At 43.8% G+C, this 22,386-nt stretch overlaps 1 protein-coding gene across 1 annotated transcript in view; it reads left to right on the top strand.

The window, feature by feature from the left end:
* Positions 1–22,386, top strand: part of CCT5 (chaperonin containing TCP1 subunit 5) — a 147,724-nt gene that overhangs the window by 111,002 nt on the left and 14,336 nt on the right. Inside the window, exons 9-10 of the mRNA XM_040431690.1 lie at positions 6,343–6,480; positions 17,656–17,836. Coding sequence (XP_040287624.1) covers positions 6,343–6,480; positions 17,656–17,836 — 319 coding nt within the window. The remainder of the gene's footprint in view (positions 1–6,342; positions 6,481–17,655; positions 17,837–22,386) is intronic.

The following is a 22,386-nucleotide window of genomic DNA, read 5'->3' as shown; positions in this document are numbered from 1 at the left end:
GGACACGGACCATGGGTATAGCTTAAAAGTATTACTAGGAGGGACACTATGCAAATATAAAAGAGAGCTCCTCCTCCTCGGGCTATACCCCCAAGCTCCATCAGGAGGAAGTCAGTTCTTTTGCCATCTTGCTATTCACTAAAATAGCCTTTGAGAGCAGTGGCGTGAGGTCAGTGGAACACCTGTAGCTGGACATCAGGCTCGTAGCCCAATCTTGTGCAAATGCCTTCTGATGGTTAGTGTAGACACTGTTTTCACCCTAGGCATTGGATTTGACATCCAATTTCTCTTGCATTACAGAATGGTTCACCATGCGCCATTGTTCAAGTCAGATCTGTTCATGTCAAGATTCAACTCTGTGCAGCTCTTGCGGTCATTCCAGTTCCTCATTGTTTTTCCAACTACCGTACCAAAGCAACTTTTAGGCTAGGGCTACACGACGACATTTGTCGCGCCACACATAGGGCACAACTACACTGCAACATGTGTTGCACGACTTTGATGTCGCACAACAATTTTTATAATTCTAGTCTATGGTGTCGCACTGCAACGTGACAGTTGCAGAAAAATTCATCTTAACAGCCTTAACAGTACAGACAACTTGGCCTAGTTGTGTAGCGATCTGCCAGGGTGATAAACAAGAGACTTACAAGTGGCTTACATAATAGAAACCATGCATAAATGACACCAATTTAGAAACTACACCTCTCAAGTTATTTAAAGCTGATGTTACAAACTTTGTTAACCCTTTAGGTGTTCCACAAGAATTAGAGGGAAAATGAAGGTGAAATAAAAAAAAACAGCAAGGGTTAACAGCAAAATATACGTTACTCTGATTCTGCAGTTTACAGAAATACTCCATATGTGGTGGTAAACTGCTCTATGGGCACGTGGCAGTGGTCAGAAGGAAAGGAGCGTCATATTGATTTTTGAGGCAGATTTTGCTAGAATGGTTTTTAGGCACCATTTTGTATTTGAAGAGACCCTGACATACCCCTACAGTGGAAACCCTCAAAGTGACCCCATTTTGGAAACTACACCCCCTTAAAGAATATATTAAGGGGGATACTGAGCACTGACCCCCTAAGCGTGTTACGGAATTCAGAAACACTTGGTCGTGAAAATGAAGTTTTATTTCTTCGAATAAAGTGTTGCTTTAGCCCTAAGTTTTTCATTTTCACAAGGAGTAATAGGAGAAAAAGCACCTCATAATTTGTTACCCATTTTCTCCTGAATACAGCAACACCCCATATGTAGTGGTAAACTGCTGTGGGGGCACATGGCAGCGCTCAGAACGGAAGGAACGCCATATGGCTTTTGCTGCGCAGATTTTGATTGGTTTACGGGTGCCATTGGTTTTTATTTTTTGAGTGATTCTCGTGTGTGTGGGGGGGGGGGGGTTAGTTTTTTGTGGGATGAGGGGACTTTTTCATTGGTACCATTTTGGGGTGCATAAGACTTTTTGATTGCTTGGTATTACACTTTTTGTGAGGCAATGTGACAAAAAATGGCTGTTTTGGCTTGGCTTAGTTTAAAAAAACATAAATAAAAAATTTGCAGCATTCACCTGATGGGGCTCATAATGTGATATTTATATAGACCAGGTTGTTACAAATGCGGTGATACTTATTATGTCTATCATTTTTACTTTTATGTTTTATACATTGAAAGCCTTTTTAAACAGAATAAAATCTGTTTTTTGTGTTTCCATTTTCTGAAAGTCATATTTTTTTTTTTTTTTGGCGATTGTCTTAGGTAGGGGCGCATTTTTTGCGGGATGAGATGAGTTTGATTGGGACCACTTTGGGGTACTTAAGACTTTTTGATCGCATTGTATTCCACTTTTTGTGAGGCAAGGTGACCAGAAAATGGCTGTTTTGGCACTGTATTTATTTTATTACGGCGTTCACCTGACTGGGTGGATCATGTGATATTTTTATAGAGCAGGTGGATATGATGCCCACTCCAGGTGGGTTTCTCAATTTGTACTGCAAAAAAGCTCCTTACTCCCCATTAAGCCATTAACTATCGAAAAAAAAATAGCAAAAGAAAAACAGACCTATTTATGTATCTCCGTGTACTAGCTCAATAAAAATATCACATGATCTACCCAGTCAGGTGAACACCATAAAAAAACATAATATGAAGTGATCCAAAAAAATCTTATGTACCCAGTGGTACCAATGAAAACGCCAACTCATCCTGCAAAAAGACCATTGCAGGTTCTCAGAAAGTGCAGACACAAATATCTTTTTTTAATAAATGTTTTAATTGTTTAAAAGTAGCAAAACTTAAAAGCTATATGAAATTGGTATCTCTGTAATAATACTGTCCTGCTTCCCAAAAAGTGTTCAGAAAGTTGCATGTACCCTAAAACTGTACCAATGGCAACTCGCCCCACAAAAAGTAAGCCCTCACACCTCTCCAAAACAGTCTACGCCAATGTTTATGGCATTTCTGTCCCTAATAGAACCCGTCCAATAACTTAAAACCATGGTGTATCTCAGATGACAGAAGCTGAACACAGGTATTGGAGACTGAAATGCATTATCTGTGGAAAACTTGCAAGCTTCCCTTTGCACAGGCACCTGCTCATTAATTTCTGAAAAACATTGGTGGTGTCAAAATGCTCACTCTACCCTTTGATAAATAACTTGAGTGGTGTAGTTTCTAAAATGGTCACTTATTGGCAGTATTACTGTCCAGGTACCTAAGGGTCTCTGCAAATGTGATGGCACCCAAAAACCACTGCAGCAAAATAATTCCAAAAACCAAAAGGGGCTCATTCTCTTCTGAGGTCTGACTTGTTCACAAACAGCAGTTTACGACCACTTTTTCATTTTCACAAGGGGTAATAGGATAAAAAAAATATATATAATTTGGGACTAAAGCAACATTTTATTGGATGAAATGTATTTTCACATCCAAGCGTCTCTAAATTCTTTGAAACGTCTGTGTCAAAACGCTTACTAGATCCCTCAAATTCTGCGCTGTTCCCTGCTCCATTTGACCACTGCATTTGAGGAGTTAAAGAGGACCTTTCACCATAATAAAACCTCTAAACTAACTATACAGACGCGTAGAGCGGCACCCAGGGATCCCCCTGCACTCACTGTTATACCTGGGCGCCGCTCCGATCTCCGGTTATAGCCTCCGGTATCTTCATAGTTAGGCTCCACCCAGGGGAACCTGCCGGCGTCTTTCTTCCATGCTGTAGCGCTGGCCAATCGCAGCGCTCAGCTCATATACTGAGAGAAAAAAAAACCTCTCAGGCTATGAGCTGAGCGCTGCGATTGGCCAGCGCTACAGCATAGGAGAAAGAGACGGTGTCAGGTTCCCCTGGGTGGAGCCTAACTATGAAGATACCGGAGGCTATACCGGGAGAACGGAGCAGCGCCCAGGTATAACAGTAAGTGCAGGGAGATCCCTGGGCGCCGCTCTCCATGTCTGTATAGTTAGTTTAGAGGTTTTATTATGGTGAAAGGTCCTCTTTAAATGTCTGTGATTGGTATTCTCTCCTTGCGAACATTAGCCCCAGATGTCTGCTGTGTGAAGAAGCAGCCATAGCATTCGCTCCGATTATCCAAAACGAATGATTGTGTAAAGGTGCCTCAGATCATCTAATGAGCAAGCAAAACTCTCGTTCATTATGTGAAATGATCTTTCGTGCAGACAACTCTGTCATAGTTTCTGGGTAGCAGATTGTGCTGTGTAAAGTAACCAGTACTCTGCTGCCAAGAAACAATGAATATTGTAGTGTAGGTGATCGCTGCATGTAAATGCAGCTCTTAGGCCTCATGCACACGACAGTATTTTTTCACAGTCCGCAAAACGTTGTTCCGTGATCAGTGTCTGTTTTTTTCTTCCGTGTGTCTTCCGTGATTTTTGGAGGATCACCAGACATGAAGGAAAGTTTAAAAAAAAAAGTTGTTTTGGTGTCCGCCTGGCTGCGCGGAGCCAAACTGATCCGTCCTGACTTACAATGCAAGTCAATGGAGACGGATCTGTTTGACGTTGACACAATATGGTGCAATTGCAAACGGATCCGTCCCCCATTGACTTTCAGGAGTCCCTATCGGAGTTTTCTCCAATCCGATGGTATATTTTAACTTGAAGCATCACCATCACCATGGGAACGCCTCTGTTAGAATATACCATCGGATTTGAGTTAGATCGTGAAAACTCAGATCCGACAGTATATTCTAACACAGAGGCATTCCCATAGTGATGGGGACGCTTCAAGTTAGAATATACTAAGAACTGTGTACATGATTGCCCCCTGCTGCCTGGCAGCACCCGATCTCTTACAGGGGGCTGTGATCCGCACAATTAACCCCTCAGGTGCCGCACCTGAGGGGTTAATTGTGCGGATCATAGCCCCCTGAAAGAAATCAGGTGCTGCCAGGCAGCAGGGGGCAGACCCCCCTTCCTCCCCAGTATTAAATTAATCGGTGGCCAGTGCGGCCCCCCCTCCCTCCCCTGTATTAAATTCATTGGTGGCCAGTGCGGCCTCCCCTCTCCCCCCCCCCTCCCCTTCCTAATTAAAATCACACCCCCCCCCCCCCCCCCCATCATTGGTGGCAGCGGAGTGTTACGATCGGTTACCATGGCAGCCAGAACGCTACTGCAATTTTAGAAGCATTATACTTACCTGTGCTGTCTGTGACCGGCCGGGCACTCCTCCTCCTACTGGTAAGTGAAAGGTCTGTGTGGCGCATTGCTTATAGCACAGACCTGTCACTTACCAATAGGAGGAGCGCCCGGCCGGTCACAGACAGTGCAGGGGCGGGGGGAGGATTTTAATTAAGGGGAGAGGAGGCCGCACTGGCCACCAATGAATTTAATACAGGGGAGGGAGGGGGGGCCGCACTGGCCACCAATGAATTTAAAACTAGGGAGGGGGGGCGCGCACTGGCCACCAGTGAATTTAATACAGGGGAGGGAGGGGGGGGCCGCACTGGCCACCAATGAATTTAAAACTGGGAAGGGAGGGGGAAACTGGTCCCTGAGGGGTTAATTGTGCGGATCACAGCCCCCTGTAAGAGATCGGGTGCTGCCAGGCAGCAGGGGGCAGTTATGTACACAGTTCTTAGTATATTCTAACTTGAAGCGTCCCCATCACCATGGGAACACCTCTGTGTTAGAATATACTGTCGGATCTGAGTTTTCACGATGTTAAAACTCAGATCTGAAAAGCTGTTATGCAGACGAATCTGCGGATCCGTCTGTGCGAAAGTAGCCTGCGGATGAGAATCTTGTGTGCCTCCGTGTTTTTTCACGGACCCATTGACTTGAATGGGTCCGCGAACAGTTGTCCGTCGAAAAAATAGGACAGGTCCTATTTTTTGGACGGACAGGAAACACGGATCACGGACGCGGATGACAAACGATGCATTTTCCGAGTTTTCAACGGACCCATTGAAAGTCAATGGGTCCGCAGAAAATCACTGAAAACAGACACGGATGCACACAACGGTCGTGTGCATGAGGCCTTAAACTCTGTTGATGATCAGGCAGTTATTGTGAAGGAACTCTTGCTTCCCAATAATTGTGCCTTAAAGGAAATCTGTCACCTAGTTTTACCCTATAGAACTTCGGACATGCACAGATAGATCTCCGCTAGCATGTCCGCAAAATACCTGTCCCATAGCTCTGTGTGGTTTTATTTCGTTAAAAAAAAGATTTTATAGATATGTAAATTAGCTAAGTAAGGTGCCCAAGGCGTGGTTACTTACGGTTAAGGAGCCAAGCCATGCCTGCATCCAGGAATCTCCTCCTCGCTCACAAAGTTACAGTGCCGTAATCTCGTGATGCGCGAGCTAGCGCATGCGCAGTTCGTTCACTAAGGCTGATGCCGGCAAAGGGAACGAACACTGTGCATGCGCTAGCTCTCGCATAGCGAGATTACGGCACTGTAACTTTGTGAGCAATGAGGAGATTCCTGGATGCAGGCGTGGCTGGGCTCCTTAACCGTAAGTAACCACGCCTTGGGCACCTTAGCTAATTTACATATCTATCAAATCATTTTTTAAACTAAATAAAACGAGACAGAGCTATATTGCAGAGATCTATCCGTGCATGTCCGCAGCTTTATAAGGTAAAACTAGGTGATAGGTTCCCTTTAAGGAGACAACGCCTGATTAGCAGTTGTGCCTTTCTGCACAACACATAAAGGTAAGTGCAAGTACTTGCATGTTGTCACCATCTTTATTTGAAATCTTGTACTTGTCTGGCTGAGTAGATAGATGCCTACAGCCACTAGCCTTTTGACTGCTTTATTTACTTTTGTGGGTTACTAGCATGAATTAAATCATTAGAAAAATGTTTCATCATTATTTTTAGATTATTGAAGAAGCCAAGCGTTCACTTCATGATGCACTGTGTGTCATTCGCAATTTGGTACGTGACAGTCGCATTGTTTATGGTGGCGGAGCTGCAGAGATATCCTGTGCATTAGCTGTAAGCCAGGCTGCTGACAAGGTAATTATTTATTATTATTCTTTACTTGTCTTGACTTGGCCTGTGATATTTAACCCCTTCTACCCCGGGCCAGTTTTCACCCTCCTGTCCAGGCCATTTTTTGCAAATCTGACACTTTATGTGGTAATAACTTTGGAACACTTTTACTTATCAAAGCCATGCTGAGTTTTTCTTGTGACACATTGTACTTCATGACAGTCATAAATTTGAGTCAATATATTTCACCTTTATTTATGAAAAAAATCCATAATTTACCAATTTTCAAAATGTCAGTTTCTCTGCTTTTAAAATAGTGATACCTCATAAAATATGTATTACTTTACATTCCCCATATGTCTACTTTATTTTGGCATCATACTGAAAATGTCATTTATTTTTTTGGGACGTTAGAAGGCTTAGGGTACTTTTACACTTGCATTGTGAGGATCCGGCAGGCAGTCGCCAGAAATCCGTATGCAAACAGATATAATTTGTAGACTGATCCTGATGCGGATCCGTCTGACAAATGCATTGCAATACCGGATCCGTCTCTCCGGTGTCATCTGGAAAAACGCATCCGGTATTTATTATTTAGTATTTTCACATTTTTAAAGGACTGTGCATGCGCAGACCGGAAGACTTGATCCGTCAATGCAGCAATTTTAATGCTGGATCCGGCACTAATACATTTCAATGGAAATTAATGCCGGATCCGGCACTAATACATTTCAATGGAAATTAATGCCGGATCCGGCAATTGTTCCGGAATTACTGCGGTATATTCTCCGGCCAAATACCGTAAGAGGGACTGAACTGATGCATACTGAACGGAATGCTCTCCATTCAGAATGCATTAGGGCTGTTTCACACGAGCGGATGCCGTGCGTGGCATCCGCTCCGTGAAAGAGTGCCAAGACCCGATGCAGACTGCAGAGGCACGGAGCATTAACATGACTGATAATGCTCCGTGCCTCTCTGTGATCTCTTTACTACGAAAATTTCATAGTAAAGAGATCACAGAGAGGCACGGAGCATTAACAGTCATGTTAATGCTCCGTGCCTCTGCAGTCTGCATCGGGTCTTGGCACTCTTTCACGGAGCGGATGCCACGCACGGCATCCGCTCGTGTGAAACAGCCCTTAGGATTAAACTGATCAGTTTTTTTTGTCCGGTATTGAGCCCCTAGGACTGAACTCGGTACCGGAAAAGAATAACGCTAGTGTGAAAGTACCCTTAGAATTTTAGAAGCAATTCTTTAATTTTTTAAGAATTTCCAAAACCCACTTTGTGGCTTATATAGTGGAAACCACCCATAAATGACCCCATTTGAAAAACTACACCCTCAAGTTATTCAAAACAGATTTTACAAACTTTGTTAACCCTATAGGTATTCCACCAGAATTAAAGGAAATTGGAGATATTTCAAATTTTCCATTTTTTTCTGTAACACATCAACCGTTAACAGCCAAACAAAACTCAAAATCTATTACCCTGATTCTGCAGTTTACAGAACCCACATGTGGTGGTAAACTGATGTAAGGGCACACGGCAGGGTGCAGAAGAAAAGTAGTGCCACATGGTTTTGGGAAGGCAGATTTTACTGGACTATTTTTAGACACCATGTCCCACTTGAAGCCACCATGATGCACCCCTACAGTAGAAACTCCCAAAAGGTGACCCCATTTTGGAAACTACGGGATTAGGTGACAGTTTAACCACCTCCGGACCGCCTAACGCAGGATCGCGTTCCGGAGGTGGCAGCCCTGCGCACAGTCACGCATATACGCGTCATCTCGCGAGACGCGAGACTTCCTGTGAACGCGCGCACACAGGCGCGCGCGCTCACAGGAACGGAAGGTAAGAGAGTTGATCTCCAGCCTGCCAGCGGCGATCGTTCGCTGGCAGGCTGGAGATGTGTTTTTTTTAACCCCTAACAGGTATATTAGACGCTGTTTTGATAACAGCGTCTAATATACCTGCTACCTGGTCCTCTGGTGGTCCCCTTTGTTTGGATCGACCACCAGAGGACACAGGTAGCTCAGTAAAGTAGCACCAAGCACCACTACACTACACTACACCCCCCCCCCCCCGTCACTTATTAACCCCTTATTAGCCCCTGATCACCCCTAATCACCCCTGATCACCCCATATAGACTCCCTGATCACCCCCCTGTCATTGATTACCCCCCTGTCATTGATCAACCCCCTGTAAAGCTCCATTCAGACGTCCGCATGATTTTTACGGATCCACTGATAGATGGATCGGATCCGCAAAACGCATCCGGACGTCTGAATGAAGCCTTACAGGGGCGTGATCAATGACTGTGGTGATCACCCCATATAGACTCCCTGATCACCCCCCTGTCATTGATTACCCCCCTGTCATTGATTACCCCCCTGTAAAGCTCCATTCAGACGTCCGCATGATTTTTACGGATCCACTGATAGATGGATCGGATCCGCAAAACGCATCCGGACGTCTGAATGAAGCCTTACAGGGGCATGATCAATGACTGTGGTGATCACCCCATATAGACTCCCTGATCACCCCCCTGTCATTGATTACCCCCCTGTCATTGATTACCCCCCTGTAAAGCTCCATTCAGATGTCCGCATGATTTTTACGGATGCACTGATAGATGGATCGGATCCGCAAAACGCATCCGGACGTCTGAATGAAGCCTTACACGGGCGTGATCAATGACTGTGGTTATCACCCCATATAGACTCCCTGATCACCCCCCTGTCATTGATCACCCCCCTGTCATTGATCACCCCCCTGTCATTGATCAACCCCCCTGTCATTGATCACCCCTCTGTAAGGCTCCATTCAGATATTTTTTTGGCCCAAGTTAGCGGAATTTTTTTTTTTTTTCTTACAAAGTCTCATATTCCACTAACTTGTGTCAAAAAATAAAATCTCACATGAACTCACCATACCCCTCACGGAATCCAAATGCGTAAAATTTTTTAGACATTTATATTCCAGACTTCTTCTCACGCTTTAGGGCCCCTAGAATGCCAGGGCAGTATAAATACCCCACATGTGACCCCATTTCGGAAAGAAGACACCCCCAGGTATTCCGTGAGGGGCATATTGAGTCCATGAAAGATTGAAATTTTTGTCCCAAGTTAGCGGAACGGGAGACTTTGTGAGAAAAAAATAAAAAATATCAATTTCCGCTAACTTGTGCCAAAAAAAAAAAATTTCTATGAACTCGCCATGCCCCTCATTGAATACCTTGGGGTGTCTTCTTTCCAAAATGGGGTCACATGTGGGGTATTTATACTGCCCTGGCATTCTAGGGGCCCCAAAGCGTGAGAAGAAGTCTGGTATCCAAATGTCTAAAAATGCCCTCCTAAAAGGAATTTGGGCACCTTTGCGCATCTAGGCTGCAAAAAAGTGTCACACATCTGGTATCGCCGTACTCAGGAGAAGTTGGGGAATGTGTTTTGGGGTGTCATTTTACATATACCCATGCTGGGTGAGAGAAATATCTTGGTCAAATGCCAACTTTGTATAAAAAAATGGGAAAAGTTGTCTTTTGCCAAGATATTTCTCTCACCCAGCATGGGTATATGTAAAATGACACCCCAAAACACATTCCCCAACGTCTCCTGAATACGGGGATACCACATGTGTGACACTTTTTTGCAGCCTAGGTGGGCAAAGGGGCCCATATTCCAAAGAGCACCTTTAGGATTTCACAGGTCATTTACCTACTTACCACACATTAGGGCCCCTGGAAAATGCCAGGGCAGTATAACTACCCCACAAGTGACCCCATTTTGGAAAGAAGACACCCCAAGGTATTCCGTGAGGGGCATGGCGAGTTCCTAGAATTTTCTATTTTTTGTCACAAGTTAGTGGAAAATGCTTATTTTTTTTTTTTTTTTTTTTTTTCATACAAAGTCTCATATTCCACTAACTTGTGACAAAAAATAAAAAGTTCCATGAACTCACTATGCCCATCAGCGAATACCTTGGGGTCTCTTCTTTCCAAAATGGGGTCACTTGTGGGGTAGTTATACTGCCCTGGCATTCTAGGGGCCCAAATGTGTGGTAAGGAGTTTGAAATCAAATTCTGTAAAAAATGACCTTTGAAATCCGAAAGGTGCTCTTTTGAATATGGGCCCCTTTGCCCACCTAGGCTGCAAAAAAGTGTCACACATCTGGTATCTCCGTAATCGGGAGAAGTTGGGGAATGTGTTTTGGGGTGTCATTTTACATATACCCATGCTGGGTGAGAGAAATATCTTGGCAAAAGACAACTTTTCCCATTTTTTTATACAAAGTTGGCATTTGACCAAGATATTTATCTCACCCAGCATGGGTATATGTAAAAAGACACCCCAAAACACATTCCTCAACTTCTCCTGAGTACGGAGATACCAGATGTGTGACACTTTTTTGCAGCCTAGGGGGGCAAAGGGGCCCACATTCCAAAGAGCACCTTTCGGATTTCACAGGTCATTTACCTACTTACCACACATTTGGGCCCCTAGAATGCCAGGGCAGTATAACTACCCCACAAGTGACCCCATTTTGGAAAGAAGAGACCCCAAGGTATTCGCTGATGGGCATAGTGAGTTCATAGAACTTTTTATTTTTTGTCACAAGTTAGTGGAATATGAGACTTTGTAAGAAAAAAAAAATAAAATCATCATTTTCCGCTAACTTGTGACAAAAAATAAAAAGTTCTATGAACTCACTATGCCCATCAGCGAATACCTTAGGGTGTGTACTTTCAGAAATGGGGTCATTTGTGGGGTGTTTGTACTGTCTGGGCATTGTAGAACCTCAGGAAACATGACAGGTGCTCAGAAAGTCAGAGCGGCTTCAAAAAGCGGAAATTCACATTTTTGTACCATAGTTTGTAAACGCTATAACTTTTACCCAAACCATTTTTTTTTTACCCAAACATTTTTTTTTTATCAAAGACATGTAGAACTATAAATTTAGAGCAAAATTTCTATATGGATCTCGTTTTTTTTGCAAAATTTTACAACTGAAAGTGAAAAATGTCATTTTTTTGCAAAAAAATCGTTAAATTTCGATTAATAACAAAAAAAGTAAAAATGTCAGCAGCAATGAAATACCACCAAATGAAAGCTCTATTAGTGAGAAGAAAAGGAGGTAAAATTCATTTGGGTGGTAAGTTGCATGACCGAGCAATAAACGGTGAAAGTAGTGTAGGTCAGAAGTGTAAAAAGTGGCCTGGTCTTTCAGGGTGTTTAAGCACTGGGGGCTGAGGGGGTTAATTGATATTTTGGGGTACATTTGATTGCTGTATATTACGCAATAGAATAGAAGTCTATGGGCTGCAAATGGATCCGTCCCGTTTCAGTTATGCAGGGGAGTCCTCTCCTGCATAACTGAAGCGGGACAGATCCGTTATGCTGGCCATAGAATTCTATTATGACGGAATGAATAACGGAATGCCTCCAAAGGCATTCAGTTATGCATTCCGTCATAGAATTGCGTTATGATCCGTGGTAACGGAATCCATAGCGCAATTCTGTTTTTACCACCAAACAAAGCATGAACGAATTTCAGAACATGAAATTCACTTATCTCTAAAGGTAACCCAAAAATTGTGGTTCTGTCAGTTATTTTTTGTTTTTTTACAATGTTCATGTGAAAGGTTAGATCATGTGCTATTTTTATAGAGCAGGTTGTTACAGACATGACGATATCAAACGTGTGTTTTTGTTTTTTTCGGGGTTTTTTTGTGACTGTCTTATGTAGAGGCTCATTTTTTGCAGGATGAGGTGACTGTTTCATTGGTACTATTGGGATGCATATGACTTTTGATCACTTGGTATTACACTTTTTTGGCAGTTTTTATTTATTTTTTTACGGTGTTCATCTGAGGGGTTAGGTCAATTGATATTTTTATAGAGCTGTATGTTAGACATGGAGATACCCAATGTGTGGTTTTGTTTAGTATTTTTTATGATAAACTCAGGGGAAAGGGACTTTTTTTTTTACCTCTGTCCCACTCTGGGACTTCAACTTTTGGGGGTTTGATCCCCTCTGCAGTACATTACAATACATCTTCCTGTTAGTGTATTACATTGTGTAATACACTAACAGTTGCCTAGAAGACCTAGCCTGGGGCTGAATCTCCTAGGCATTCCGTAGAAGGCAGCCTTCTCACCCATCGGGTCTCCGTCAACTGATGGAGATCCTCACTCGCCGCAAATGCTTTCTATGTCGTGGTCAGCGCTGACCGTGGCATAGAAAGGGTTAATCCGCCGTCGGATACAGCAGGGGCCCAGCTATCAGTGACTGCCGGACCCCTGCACTAATCGGACAGGCACTGGAGCCGTGCCCGCCCTATCAGCATGATGTAATAGTATGTCAAAATGTGGGAAGTCACCTCCTGCTATGACATACTATGTCATATGTCTGGAACGGGTTGAAGAGTAGCTTTTTTTATTTATTTATTTATTTATTTTTTCCCCCCATAAATGAATAGTACAAGTAAATATGAGACTTTGTAATATATAATCCAAAAAAGATTATAAGACTCCCCTCCTGCTCCCCCTCTTTTTCAACAGATCTCAATTCACAGCTCAAATCCAAGATGAGCTGCCTGTTTACTGAAGGATTCAAAAATATAGCTGTTTATGGAAGGGGGAGAAGGACAAGAGAGCGGCTGCTGGAGATAGGCAGATGGAAACAGACTATTGAGGAGAGACTGTGTCTCTATATATGTAATCTGCTACTCCCTGTCTTTCCTCCTCAATAGCTAGCCAGTGCTGACTGCACGATCTGCAATAAATGCCTTGAGCTGTAATTTCCAAAATGGGGTCAGTTTTTGGGGGATTCTACTGTAGGGGTACCTAAGTGTGCATTCAAATGTAACATGGTGCCAAAAACGATTCCAGCAAAATCTGCTGTCCAAAAACCATTCCTTCTGAGCCCTGCTATGCCCATAGAGCAGTTTATGACCACACGTGGGCTGTTTCTGTAATCTGCAGAATCGGGGTAATATAAAGGTTTGTTTGGCTGTTAACCCTTTCTGCCTTCCAAAAAATGATTTAATGAAAAATTTTGAAATTTTGCGTTCATATGCGTTTAATTTTTGTGAAACATATTAATGGTTAACATTTGTAAAATCGATTTTGAATAGCTTGAAGTGTGTAGTTTCTAAAACTGGGTCATTTATGGGTGGTTTCTACTACGTAAGCTCCACAAAGTGACTTCAAAACTCAATTGGTCCTTAAAGTAGGAAGTAGGCCTCATGCACACGACAGTTTTTTGCATCCGCAAATTGTGCGTCCGCAAAAAAAAAACCCGGATGCGGCATCTGTTTTTTTGGAGGATCCGTTTTTTCCACAGATCCCTTGTAATAAATGCCTATCCTTGTCTGCAAATGTGAAAAAAGTAGGACATGAAAGGAAACGCAGACAACGGACGCGGAACACAAACGGATGAACCATCAGCATTTTTTTGCTGACCCATTGAAATGAATGGGTCCCCATCCTATCCGCAAAAAAACGGTACGAAGGCTGAGAAAAACTGTCGTGTGCATGTGGCCAAATTCAAATAAAAAGATTTTTTTTTAAAATGTATAAATAAAGGTAAAACATATTGACTCAAATTTACTTTTAACATAAAGTACATCATGTCACGATAAGTGTCAGAATCTCTTGGACAAGTAAGTGTTCCAAAGTTATTACCACATATAGTGACACGTCAGATTACCAAAAATAGGCTGTCAGGAAGGGGTTAAAGTTTGTCTGACACCAGCAACCTCCCCCTATCAAACTGTTCTGCATAGACACATAGGTAGCTTTGGTTCTCCTGATTTCAAATGCTGTTTTTCTTTTGTTAATCTCCCTTCACAAGTTCATTTTATTTCCCCTTGATATGCAAATTAGGCCTTTGTTGCAATGAGGGTGTGACCATTGCTCTTGTTGCACTGAAGCTACTGCCTGGTCCTGTCAGTCAAAACAGCAACGGAGTGTCTGGGCACAGAAATGAGTAGTGTCATAACTCTGGAATAGATCAATAATCGAAAAACAGCTTTTTAATCCTTTCTACCCCAGAGTAGGGCTGCACGATATGGGAATTTTGTGCGATTTCGATTAGGGCCCTAAAAATTGCGATAACGATATGCGATGCGATATTTTAAGGGAATTGTGCTAGAGGTCTATTTGCTTGGATTTTCCCATATGAGCCGCTGACGCGGCTGGGTATGACAGTTATGGGGGATCTGTGGATGATGCACTGTTATGGGGGATCTGTGGATGATGCACTGTTATGGGGGATCTGTGGATGATGCACTGTTATGGGGGATCTGTGGATGATGCACTGTTATGGGGGATCTGTGGATGGCACTGTTGTGGGGGATCTGTGGATGGCGCTGTGTTGTGGGGGGATCTGTGGATGGCGCTGTGTTGTGGGGGGATCTGTGGATGGCGCTGTGTTGTGGGGGATCTGTGGAGGACGCTGTGTTGTGGGGGATCTGTGGAGGACGCTGTGTTGTGGGGGATCTGTGGAGGACGCTGTGTTGTGGGGTGGATCTGTGGAGGACGCTGTGTTGTGGGGTGGATCTGTGGAGGACGCTGTTGTGGGGTGGATCTGTGGAGGACGCTGTTATGGGGTGGATCTGTGGAGGACGCTGTTATGGGGTGGATCTGTGGAGGACGCTGTTATGGGGTGGATCTGTGGAGGACGCTGTTATGGGGTGGATCTGTGGAGGACGCTGTTATGGGGTGGATCTGTGGAGGACGCTGTTATGGGGTGGATCTGTGGAGGACGCTGTTATGGGGTGGTTATGACACATAGGGCCATGAGGGGGGGCAGCATAAGACATATAGCATCTTATGCTGGTCCCCCTCATGGCCCTATGTGTCCTAAACTGTGCATATAACTGGCTTTGTGTGTAAAGTATTTTACTAGTGTGTAAAACAAGCTCTCTCCTATTGATAACATGGCCAGCCTCTGTACTCACTGTCACTATGAATGCGGGAGCGAGCTGGCTGGTGTGTGACTGACGTCACTTAGTAACGCTCCTCCCACTTCAGGAAGCAGGAGCGTTACTAAGTGACGTCAGTCACGCGCCGGCCGGCCCGCTCGCTGCCGTTCACTGCAGTGCATTCATCGTGAAAGTGAGTACAGAGGCTTGACCTGTTATCAATAGGAGAGAGATTGTTTTACACACTAGTAAAATACTTTACACACAAAGCCAGTTATGTGCGCGGGGCCCCTTCATATATAATCGCGGCATTTTAGGGTCGGCCAAATCGCCATATCGCATTTGCCGATTATCGCAATTCAATTATTTTTTCGATTTATCGTGCAGCCCTACCCTAGAGGGTGTTTTTTTTTGTTTTTGTTTTTTTTGTTTTTTTTTTTTACTATTTTTTACTATTTTTAACTTTGCGTTTTTGTTTTTCGCTCCCTGCCTTCAGAGCCGTAACTCTTCTTTTTATTTTTCTGTTCACATAGTCGTAGGAGGGCTTATCTTTTGCAAGACAAGTTGTACTCTCAAACGCCACTATTTAATATTGCATAGAATGTAGTGGAGGGGGGGGGGGGTAATCCAAAGGTAGTGGAATTGGGGGAGAAAATGCAATTTTGACACTCTTTTGTAGTTATGTATGTGGAGCTGTATGAGGGCTCATATTTTGCAGGGAGGTGTGTACATTTCATTGATATTCTGAGGTGTGTACGCCCCCCCACCTGTAAGGGATTAATACTTTTCTATTTTGATACAAACTGCAAAGAAAAAAAGGGGGTCAGTCAGCACATCCTAATGCGCAGCTACACGTTGCTATGGCTGAAAAAACCTAAAACAAAACCTACAATGCAACAGCTCTCTGCAAACCAAATAAAGTACAAAAATGCATTATAATTGCTAATGCTCTACTTAGAAATTAGAGATGCTTGGCAAATACATTTTGTACAAAATTATTTGAGCCCGTCTGCCACACGTCAAGGCGATCTCTGTAAGACGGGAACCTAACACTAAATTCTACCTGTTATGTGTCATGGCGGCTACCATACAATTCAGGGAGTGTAGGTTCCACATGCATGCTGTTGCACTGTATGTTTTGTTCTTTATATTTTGATAGTACTGGCATTTACACACGGCGATACCCATGATGTGTATTTGTTTAATAAAAATAAAAAAAATTCTCATTTTGGGGAAAGGGGGGATGTTATGAACTTTTTTATTTGTAAACTTTTTTTCTACACTTTTTTATAGTTCTCATAGGGAACTATAACAATCAATCATCTGTTATCATAGACTCCAATGCACTTGCATTGGCGTCTATGATGATTTTACTACTTTCCTATGGAGCCCTATTACAGGCAAGGGCTCCATAGGAAATGCCATGCAGAAGCATCCTGTCATTCACAAGGAAAGGGGCTGCTGCACACAAGCTCTGGCTCCTCCAATCACCACACGGGAGAGCATAACCGGAAGCACGTGCTACTGGTTTTCAGCGCTCTCAGATGCCGTGGTCAGGTTTGACCACGGCATCTTAGGGGTTAAATGTCCGCGATTAGCATTACCGCCAGTGCCTGCTGTAGGAGCAGGCGCCATCTTTAAAGACCCAACATGTGACGTAATAGTCGGGAGGGGGTTAACAGGTGAACCACAGCTATGTGTCTATGCAAACAGTTTGATAGGGAGGTCACTGGTGACAGATTCACTTTAAATACATGAACAAACTTATCAGAATGGCTTATAGCTGCATTAAGTTTAAAGGGGGCGTTCACACAGCAGTTTTGTTGGAGAAAATTTTCTGCAGCTAAATCCGTTCTATTCACGTGCGTGTGCATGCTGCCAAAAAAAAAGAATAGAACTGACATTTTCTGCAATAAAATCTGTTGCATGTAAAGGCACCTTCGGGGTACTTCCGCAGAGCCATGCAAGCCAGGGCGGTATTCTTATTGTTTCTCTGTTCATTGTTAATGGCTGCGCAGTTTTGTTTCCACGTCCCCATGAACAATGAACTGTGAATAAATAGTTCTGTTGTAATGAGTTAATAGAATCCTGCTGCAGCCTGCATATGACCGCAAGGTTCACAGCCATCACTGCCACACTGTGTGGCCATACCCTACCGCTTCTGCCAGTTAGGTATTAGTTTTATGTTGTACATCTGTATCTAGTGAGCCTTTTACGAAGATGCCACTCATTGAATTCTTATGTTCCACTTCCATTTGGTGTTTAGTGTCCATCTTTGGAGCAGTATGCAATGCGAGCTTTTGCTGATGCTTTGGAAACCATCCCAATGTCACTTGCTGAGAATAGTGGTATGAACCCCATTCAAACTATGACTGAAATACGAGCAAAACAGCTGAAAGACAGCAACCCTGCACTTGGCATTGACTGTCTGCACAAGGGCACTAATGGTGAGCTTTAAGTTATCGTAATTTCCAGTTTTGATGTAGTTTATGCTATTTAAAAATAAAATGGTGGTGGTGTTGGAAACTAGTTGCAAAGGATAAATCAAAGGCTTTTACACATGTGCTGGTTGCTGCACATTTCAATCCCTAATCTACACCAAGAATCATTACAGTGACTGTTAATGAGATTCTACAAAACCCCATTAACTCACTGCAGAAACAAAAATCTGTACTTCTAGAATTGTGAATGTAGTGAAAGTCTCCTTTAAGCCTGTGTAATGGTGTAAGCCTGTATAGCAAACCAAAATATATGGTAAGTTTTATATGCCAGTATGTTGACTGCAAGACTGCATGTTGCTATGTGCGAGTGTTGCCTAAACACTTTCTCTCCCACACAGATTTTTTTTTTTTTGTGACTGGGTCTTTAAATTGGTTATAAATATACAGAAGAGTCGACACCTTTTACCACCGGGATTTCTTATGCTCTCTCAAACGCACAAAAAGTAATCCATTTGATATTTCCAGAAAAGTTGCACCAAAACTGCAACCATTTACGTGCGACTGTTCAATTTAAACGCCATAGAAAACAATATAATGATGACTTGCATCACATATCCAAGATTAGTCCATAAAGTACATAATGTCCATAAGTGTTTTTTGAGTCCCAAGTGGGGAAGTTTAGAGACGCTGCATCTGGAGGGCACACAGCATGGAGCAATGTTAACCCCTTACTGACGACCCATATGTGTTTTTACGGTGGTCACTAAGGCGCCTTAGGCTGGGCCACCGTTTTTTTTTACGGCGGCTCAGTTTAAGCGCTGCACGGGTCCCCCGTGCAGCGGGGAGCAAGGACCAGGTTTTCACATGAGAGCCGCGGTTCTGCTCTAACAGCCTGTACCGGTCAGGAGTGCCGATCAAGGCTGTCTAACACTTTACATGCCGCGGACAATGGCGCCCGCCACATGTAAAGTTCTGATAGATGGAGTGGACTCCCTCTGTCTCCCATCAGCACCCTGCAAATGTGATCCCGGGGTGCCGCTGTGTGTGAAGGCTGCCTGGGGTCTGATGTAGGCCCCAGACCAACCTTCAGTAATTTCCAGCAGGCTGTGCCTCTCTGGCGCAGCCTACCGGTCAATGTTAGAATAGCATTGCCATTAAAATGCAATGCACTATAGGGATAGTGCATTGCATTTTAACCACCTCCGGACCGCCTAACGCAGGATCGCGTTCCGGAGGTGGCAGCGCTGCGCACAGTCACGCATATATGCGTCATCTCGCGAGACGCGAGACTTCCTGTGAACGCGCGCACACAGGAACGGAAGGTAAGAGAGTTGATCTCCAGCCTGCCAGCGGCGATCGTTCGCTGGCAGGCTGGAGATGTGTTTTTTTTAACCCCTAACAGGTATATTAGACGCTGTTTTGATAACAGCGTCTAATATACCTGCTACCTGGTCCTCTGGTGGTCCCCTTTGTTTGGATCGAGCACCAGAGGACACAGGTAGCTCAGTAAAGTAGCACCAAGCACCACTACACTACACTACACCCCCCCCCCCCCCCCCCCCCCGTCACTTATTAACCCCTTATTAGCCCCTGATCACCCCATATAGACTCCCTGATCACCCCCCTGTCATTGATTACCCCCTGTCATTGATCAACCCCCTGTAAAGCTCCATTCAGACGTCCGCATGATTTTTACGGATCCACTGATAGATGGATCGGATCCGCAAAACGCATCCGGACGTCTGAATGAAGCCTTACAGGGGCGTGATCAATGACTGTGGTGATCACCCCATATAGACTCCCTGATCACCCCCCTGTCATTGATTACCCCCCTGTCATTGATTACCCCCCTGTAAAGCACCATTCAGACGTCCGCATGATTTTTACGGATCCACTGATAGATGGATCGGATCCGCAAAACGCATCCGGACGTCTGAATGAAGCCTTACAGGGGCGTGATCAATGACTGTGGTGATCACCCCATATAGACTCTCTGATCACCCCCCCTGTCATTGATCACCCCCCCTGTCATTGATCACCCCCCCTGTCATTGATCACCCCCCCTGTCATTGATCACCCCCCCTGTCATTGATCACCCCTCTGTAAGGCTCCATTCAGACATTTTTTTGGCCCAAGTTAGCGGAATTATTTTTTTTTTTTCTTACAAAGTCTCATATTCCACTAACTTGTGTCAAAAAATAAAATCTCACATGAACTCACCATACCCCTCACGGAATCCAAATGCGTAAAATTTTTTAGACATTTATATTCCAGACTTCTTCTCACGCTTTAGGGCCCCTAGAATGCCAGGGCAGTATAAATACCCCACATGTGACCCCATTTCGGAAAGAAGACACCCCCAGGTATTCCGTGAGGGGCATATTGAGTCCATGAAAGATTGAAATTTTTGTCCCAAGTTAGCGGAAAGGGAGACTTTGTGAGAAAAAAATAAATAATATCAATTTCCGCTAACTTGTGCCAAAAAAAAAATATTTCTATGAACTCGCCATGCCCCTCATTGAATACCTTGGGGTGTCTTCTTTCCAAAATGGGGTCACATGTGGGGTATTTTTACTGCCCTGGCATTCTAGGGGCCCCAAAGCGTGAGAAGAAGTCTGGTATCCAAATGTCTAAAAATGCCCTCCTAAAAGGAATTTGGGCACCTTTGCGCATCTAGGCTGCAAAAAAGTGTCACATCTGGTATCGCCGTACTCAGGAGAAGTTGGGGAATGTGTTTTGGGGTGTCATTTTACATATACCCATGCTGGGTGAGAGAAATATCTTGGTCAAATGCCAACTTTGTATAAAAAAATGGGAAAAGTTGTCTTTTGCCAAGATATTTCTCTCACCCAGCAAGGGTATATGTACAATGACACCCCAAAACACATTCCCCACCTTCTCCTGAATACGGCGATACCACATGTGTGACACTTTTTTGCATCCTAGGTGGGCAAAGGGGCCCATATTCCAAAGAGCACCTTTAGGATTTTACAGGTCATTTACCTACTTACCACACATTAGGGCCCCTGGAAAATGCCAGGGCAGTATAACTACCCCACAAGTGACCCCATTTTGGAAAGACCACCCAAGGTATTCAGTGAGGGGCATGGCGAGTTCCTAGAATTTTTTATTTTTTGTCACAAGTTAGTGGAAAATGCTGATTTTGTATGAAAAAAATAAAAATAAAAAATCTGCATTTTCCACTAACTTGTGACAAAAAATAAAAAATTCTAGGAACTCGCCATGCCCCTCACAGAATACCTTGGGGTGTCTTCTTTCCAAAATGGGGTCACTTGTGGGGTAGTTAGACTGCCCTGGCATTTTCCAGGGGCCCTAATGTGTGGTAAGTAGGTAAATGACCTGTGAAATCCTAAAGGTGCTCTTTGGAATATGGGCCCCTTTGCCCACCTAGGATGCAAAAAAGTGTCACACATGTGGTATCGCCGTATTCAGGAGAAGTTGGGGAATGTGTTTTGGGGTGTCATTTTACATATACCCATGCTGGGTGAGATAAATATCTTGGTCAAATGCCAACTTTGTATAAAAAAATGGGAAAAGGTGTCTCTTGCCAAGATATTTCTCTCACCCAGCATGGGTATATGTAAAATGACACCCCAAAACACATTCCTCAACTTCTCCTGAATACAGAGATACCAGATGTGTGACACTTTTTTGCAGCCTAGGTGGGCAAAGGGGCCCATATTCCAAAGAGCACCTTTCGGATTTCACAGGTCATTTTTTACAGAATTTGATTTCAAACTCCTTACCACACATTTGGGCCCCTAGAATGCCAGGGCAGTATAACTACCCCACAAGTGACCCCATTTTGGAAAGAAGAGACCCCAAGGTATTTCGTGATGGGCATAGTGAGTTCATAGAAGTTTTTTTATGTTTTGTCACAAGTTAGTGGAATATGAGACTTTGTAAGAAAAGAAAAAAAAATCATCATTTTCCGCTAACTTGTGACAAAAAATAAAAAGTTCTATGAACTCACTATGCCCATCAGCGAATACCTTAGGGTGTGTACTTTCCGAAATGGGGTCATTTGTGGGGTGTTTGTACTGTCTGGCCATTGTAGAACCTCAGGAAACATGACAGGTGCTCAGAAAGTCAGAGCTGCTTCAAAAAGCGGAAATTCACATTTTTGTACCATAGTTTGTAAACGCTATAACTTTTACCCAAACCATTTTTTTTTTACCCAAACATTTTTTTTTTATCAAAGACATGTAGAACAATAAATTTAGAGCAAAATTTCTATATGAAACATGGCACTGTTGTGGGGGCGTCTGGGGATGAAACATGGCACTGTTGTGGGGGCGTCTGGGGATGAAACATGGCATTTTATGCTATGTGTCATCCACAGATCCCCCCCCCCCCCCCTTAACAGTGTCCCTGTGTAGTGAATTACCCCCAGTAAGGGGGTGGGGGCGGGCATCTTGCTTTGTAATGGCAGCCGGTGCAGTCACTGTATTCTACTACACCAGGCCCCGCTCACTGTAGTAATCATATAGGCAATGTTAAACTATAAATTCATTCATCCAGGCTGCAGTACGGTA

This window comes from Bufo bufo, chromosome 5, assembly GCF_905171765.1.
Source record: "Bufo bufo chromosome 5, aBufBuf1.1, whole genome shotgun sequence".
NCBI lineage: Eukaryota > Metazoa > Chordata > Amphibia > Anura > Bufonidae > Bufo > Bufo bufo.
This window is presented reverse-complemented; position numbering and strand designations above follow the sequence as displayed.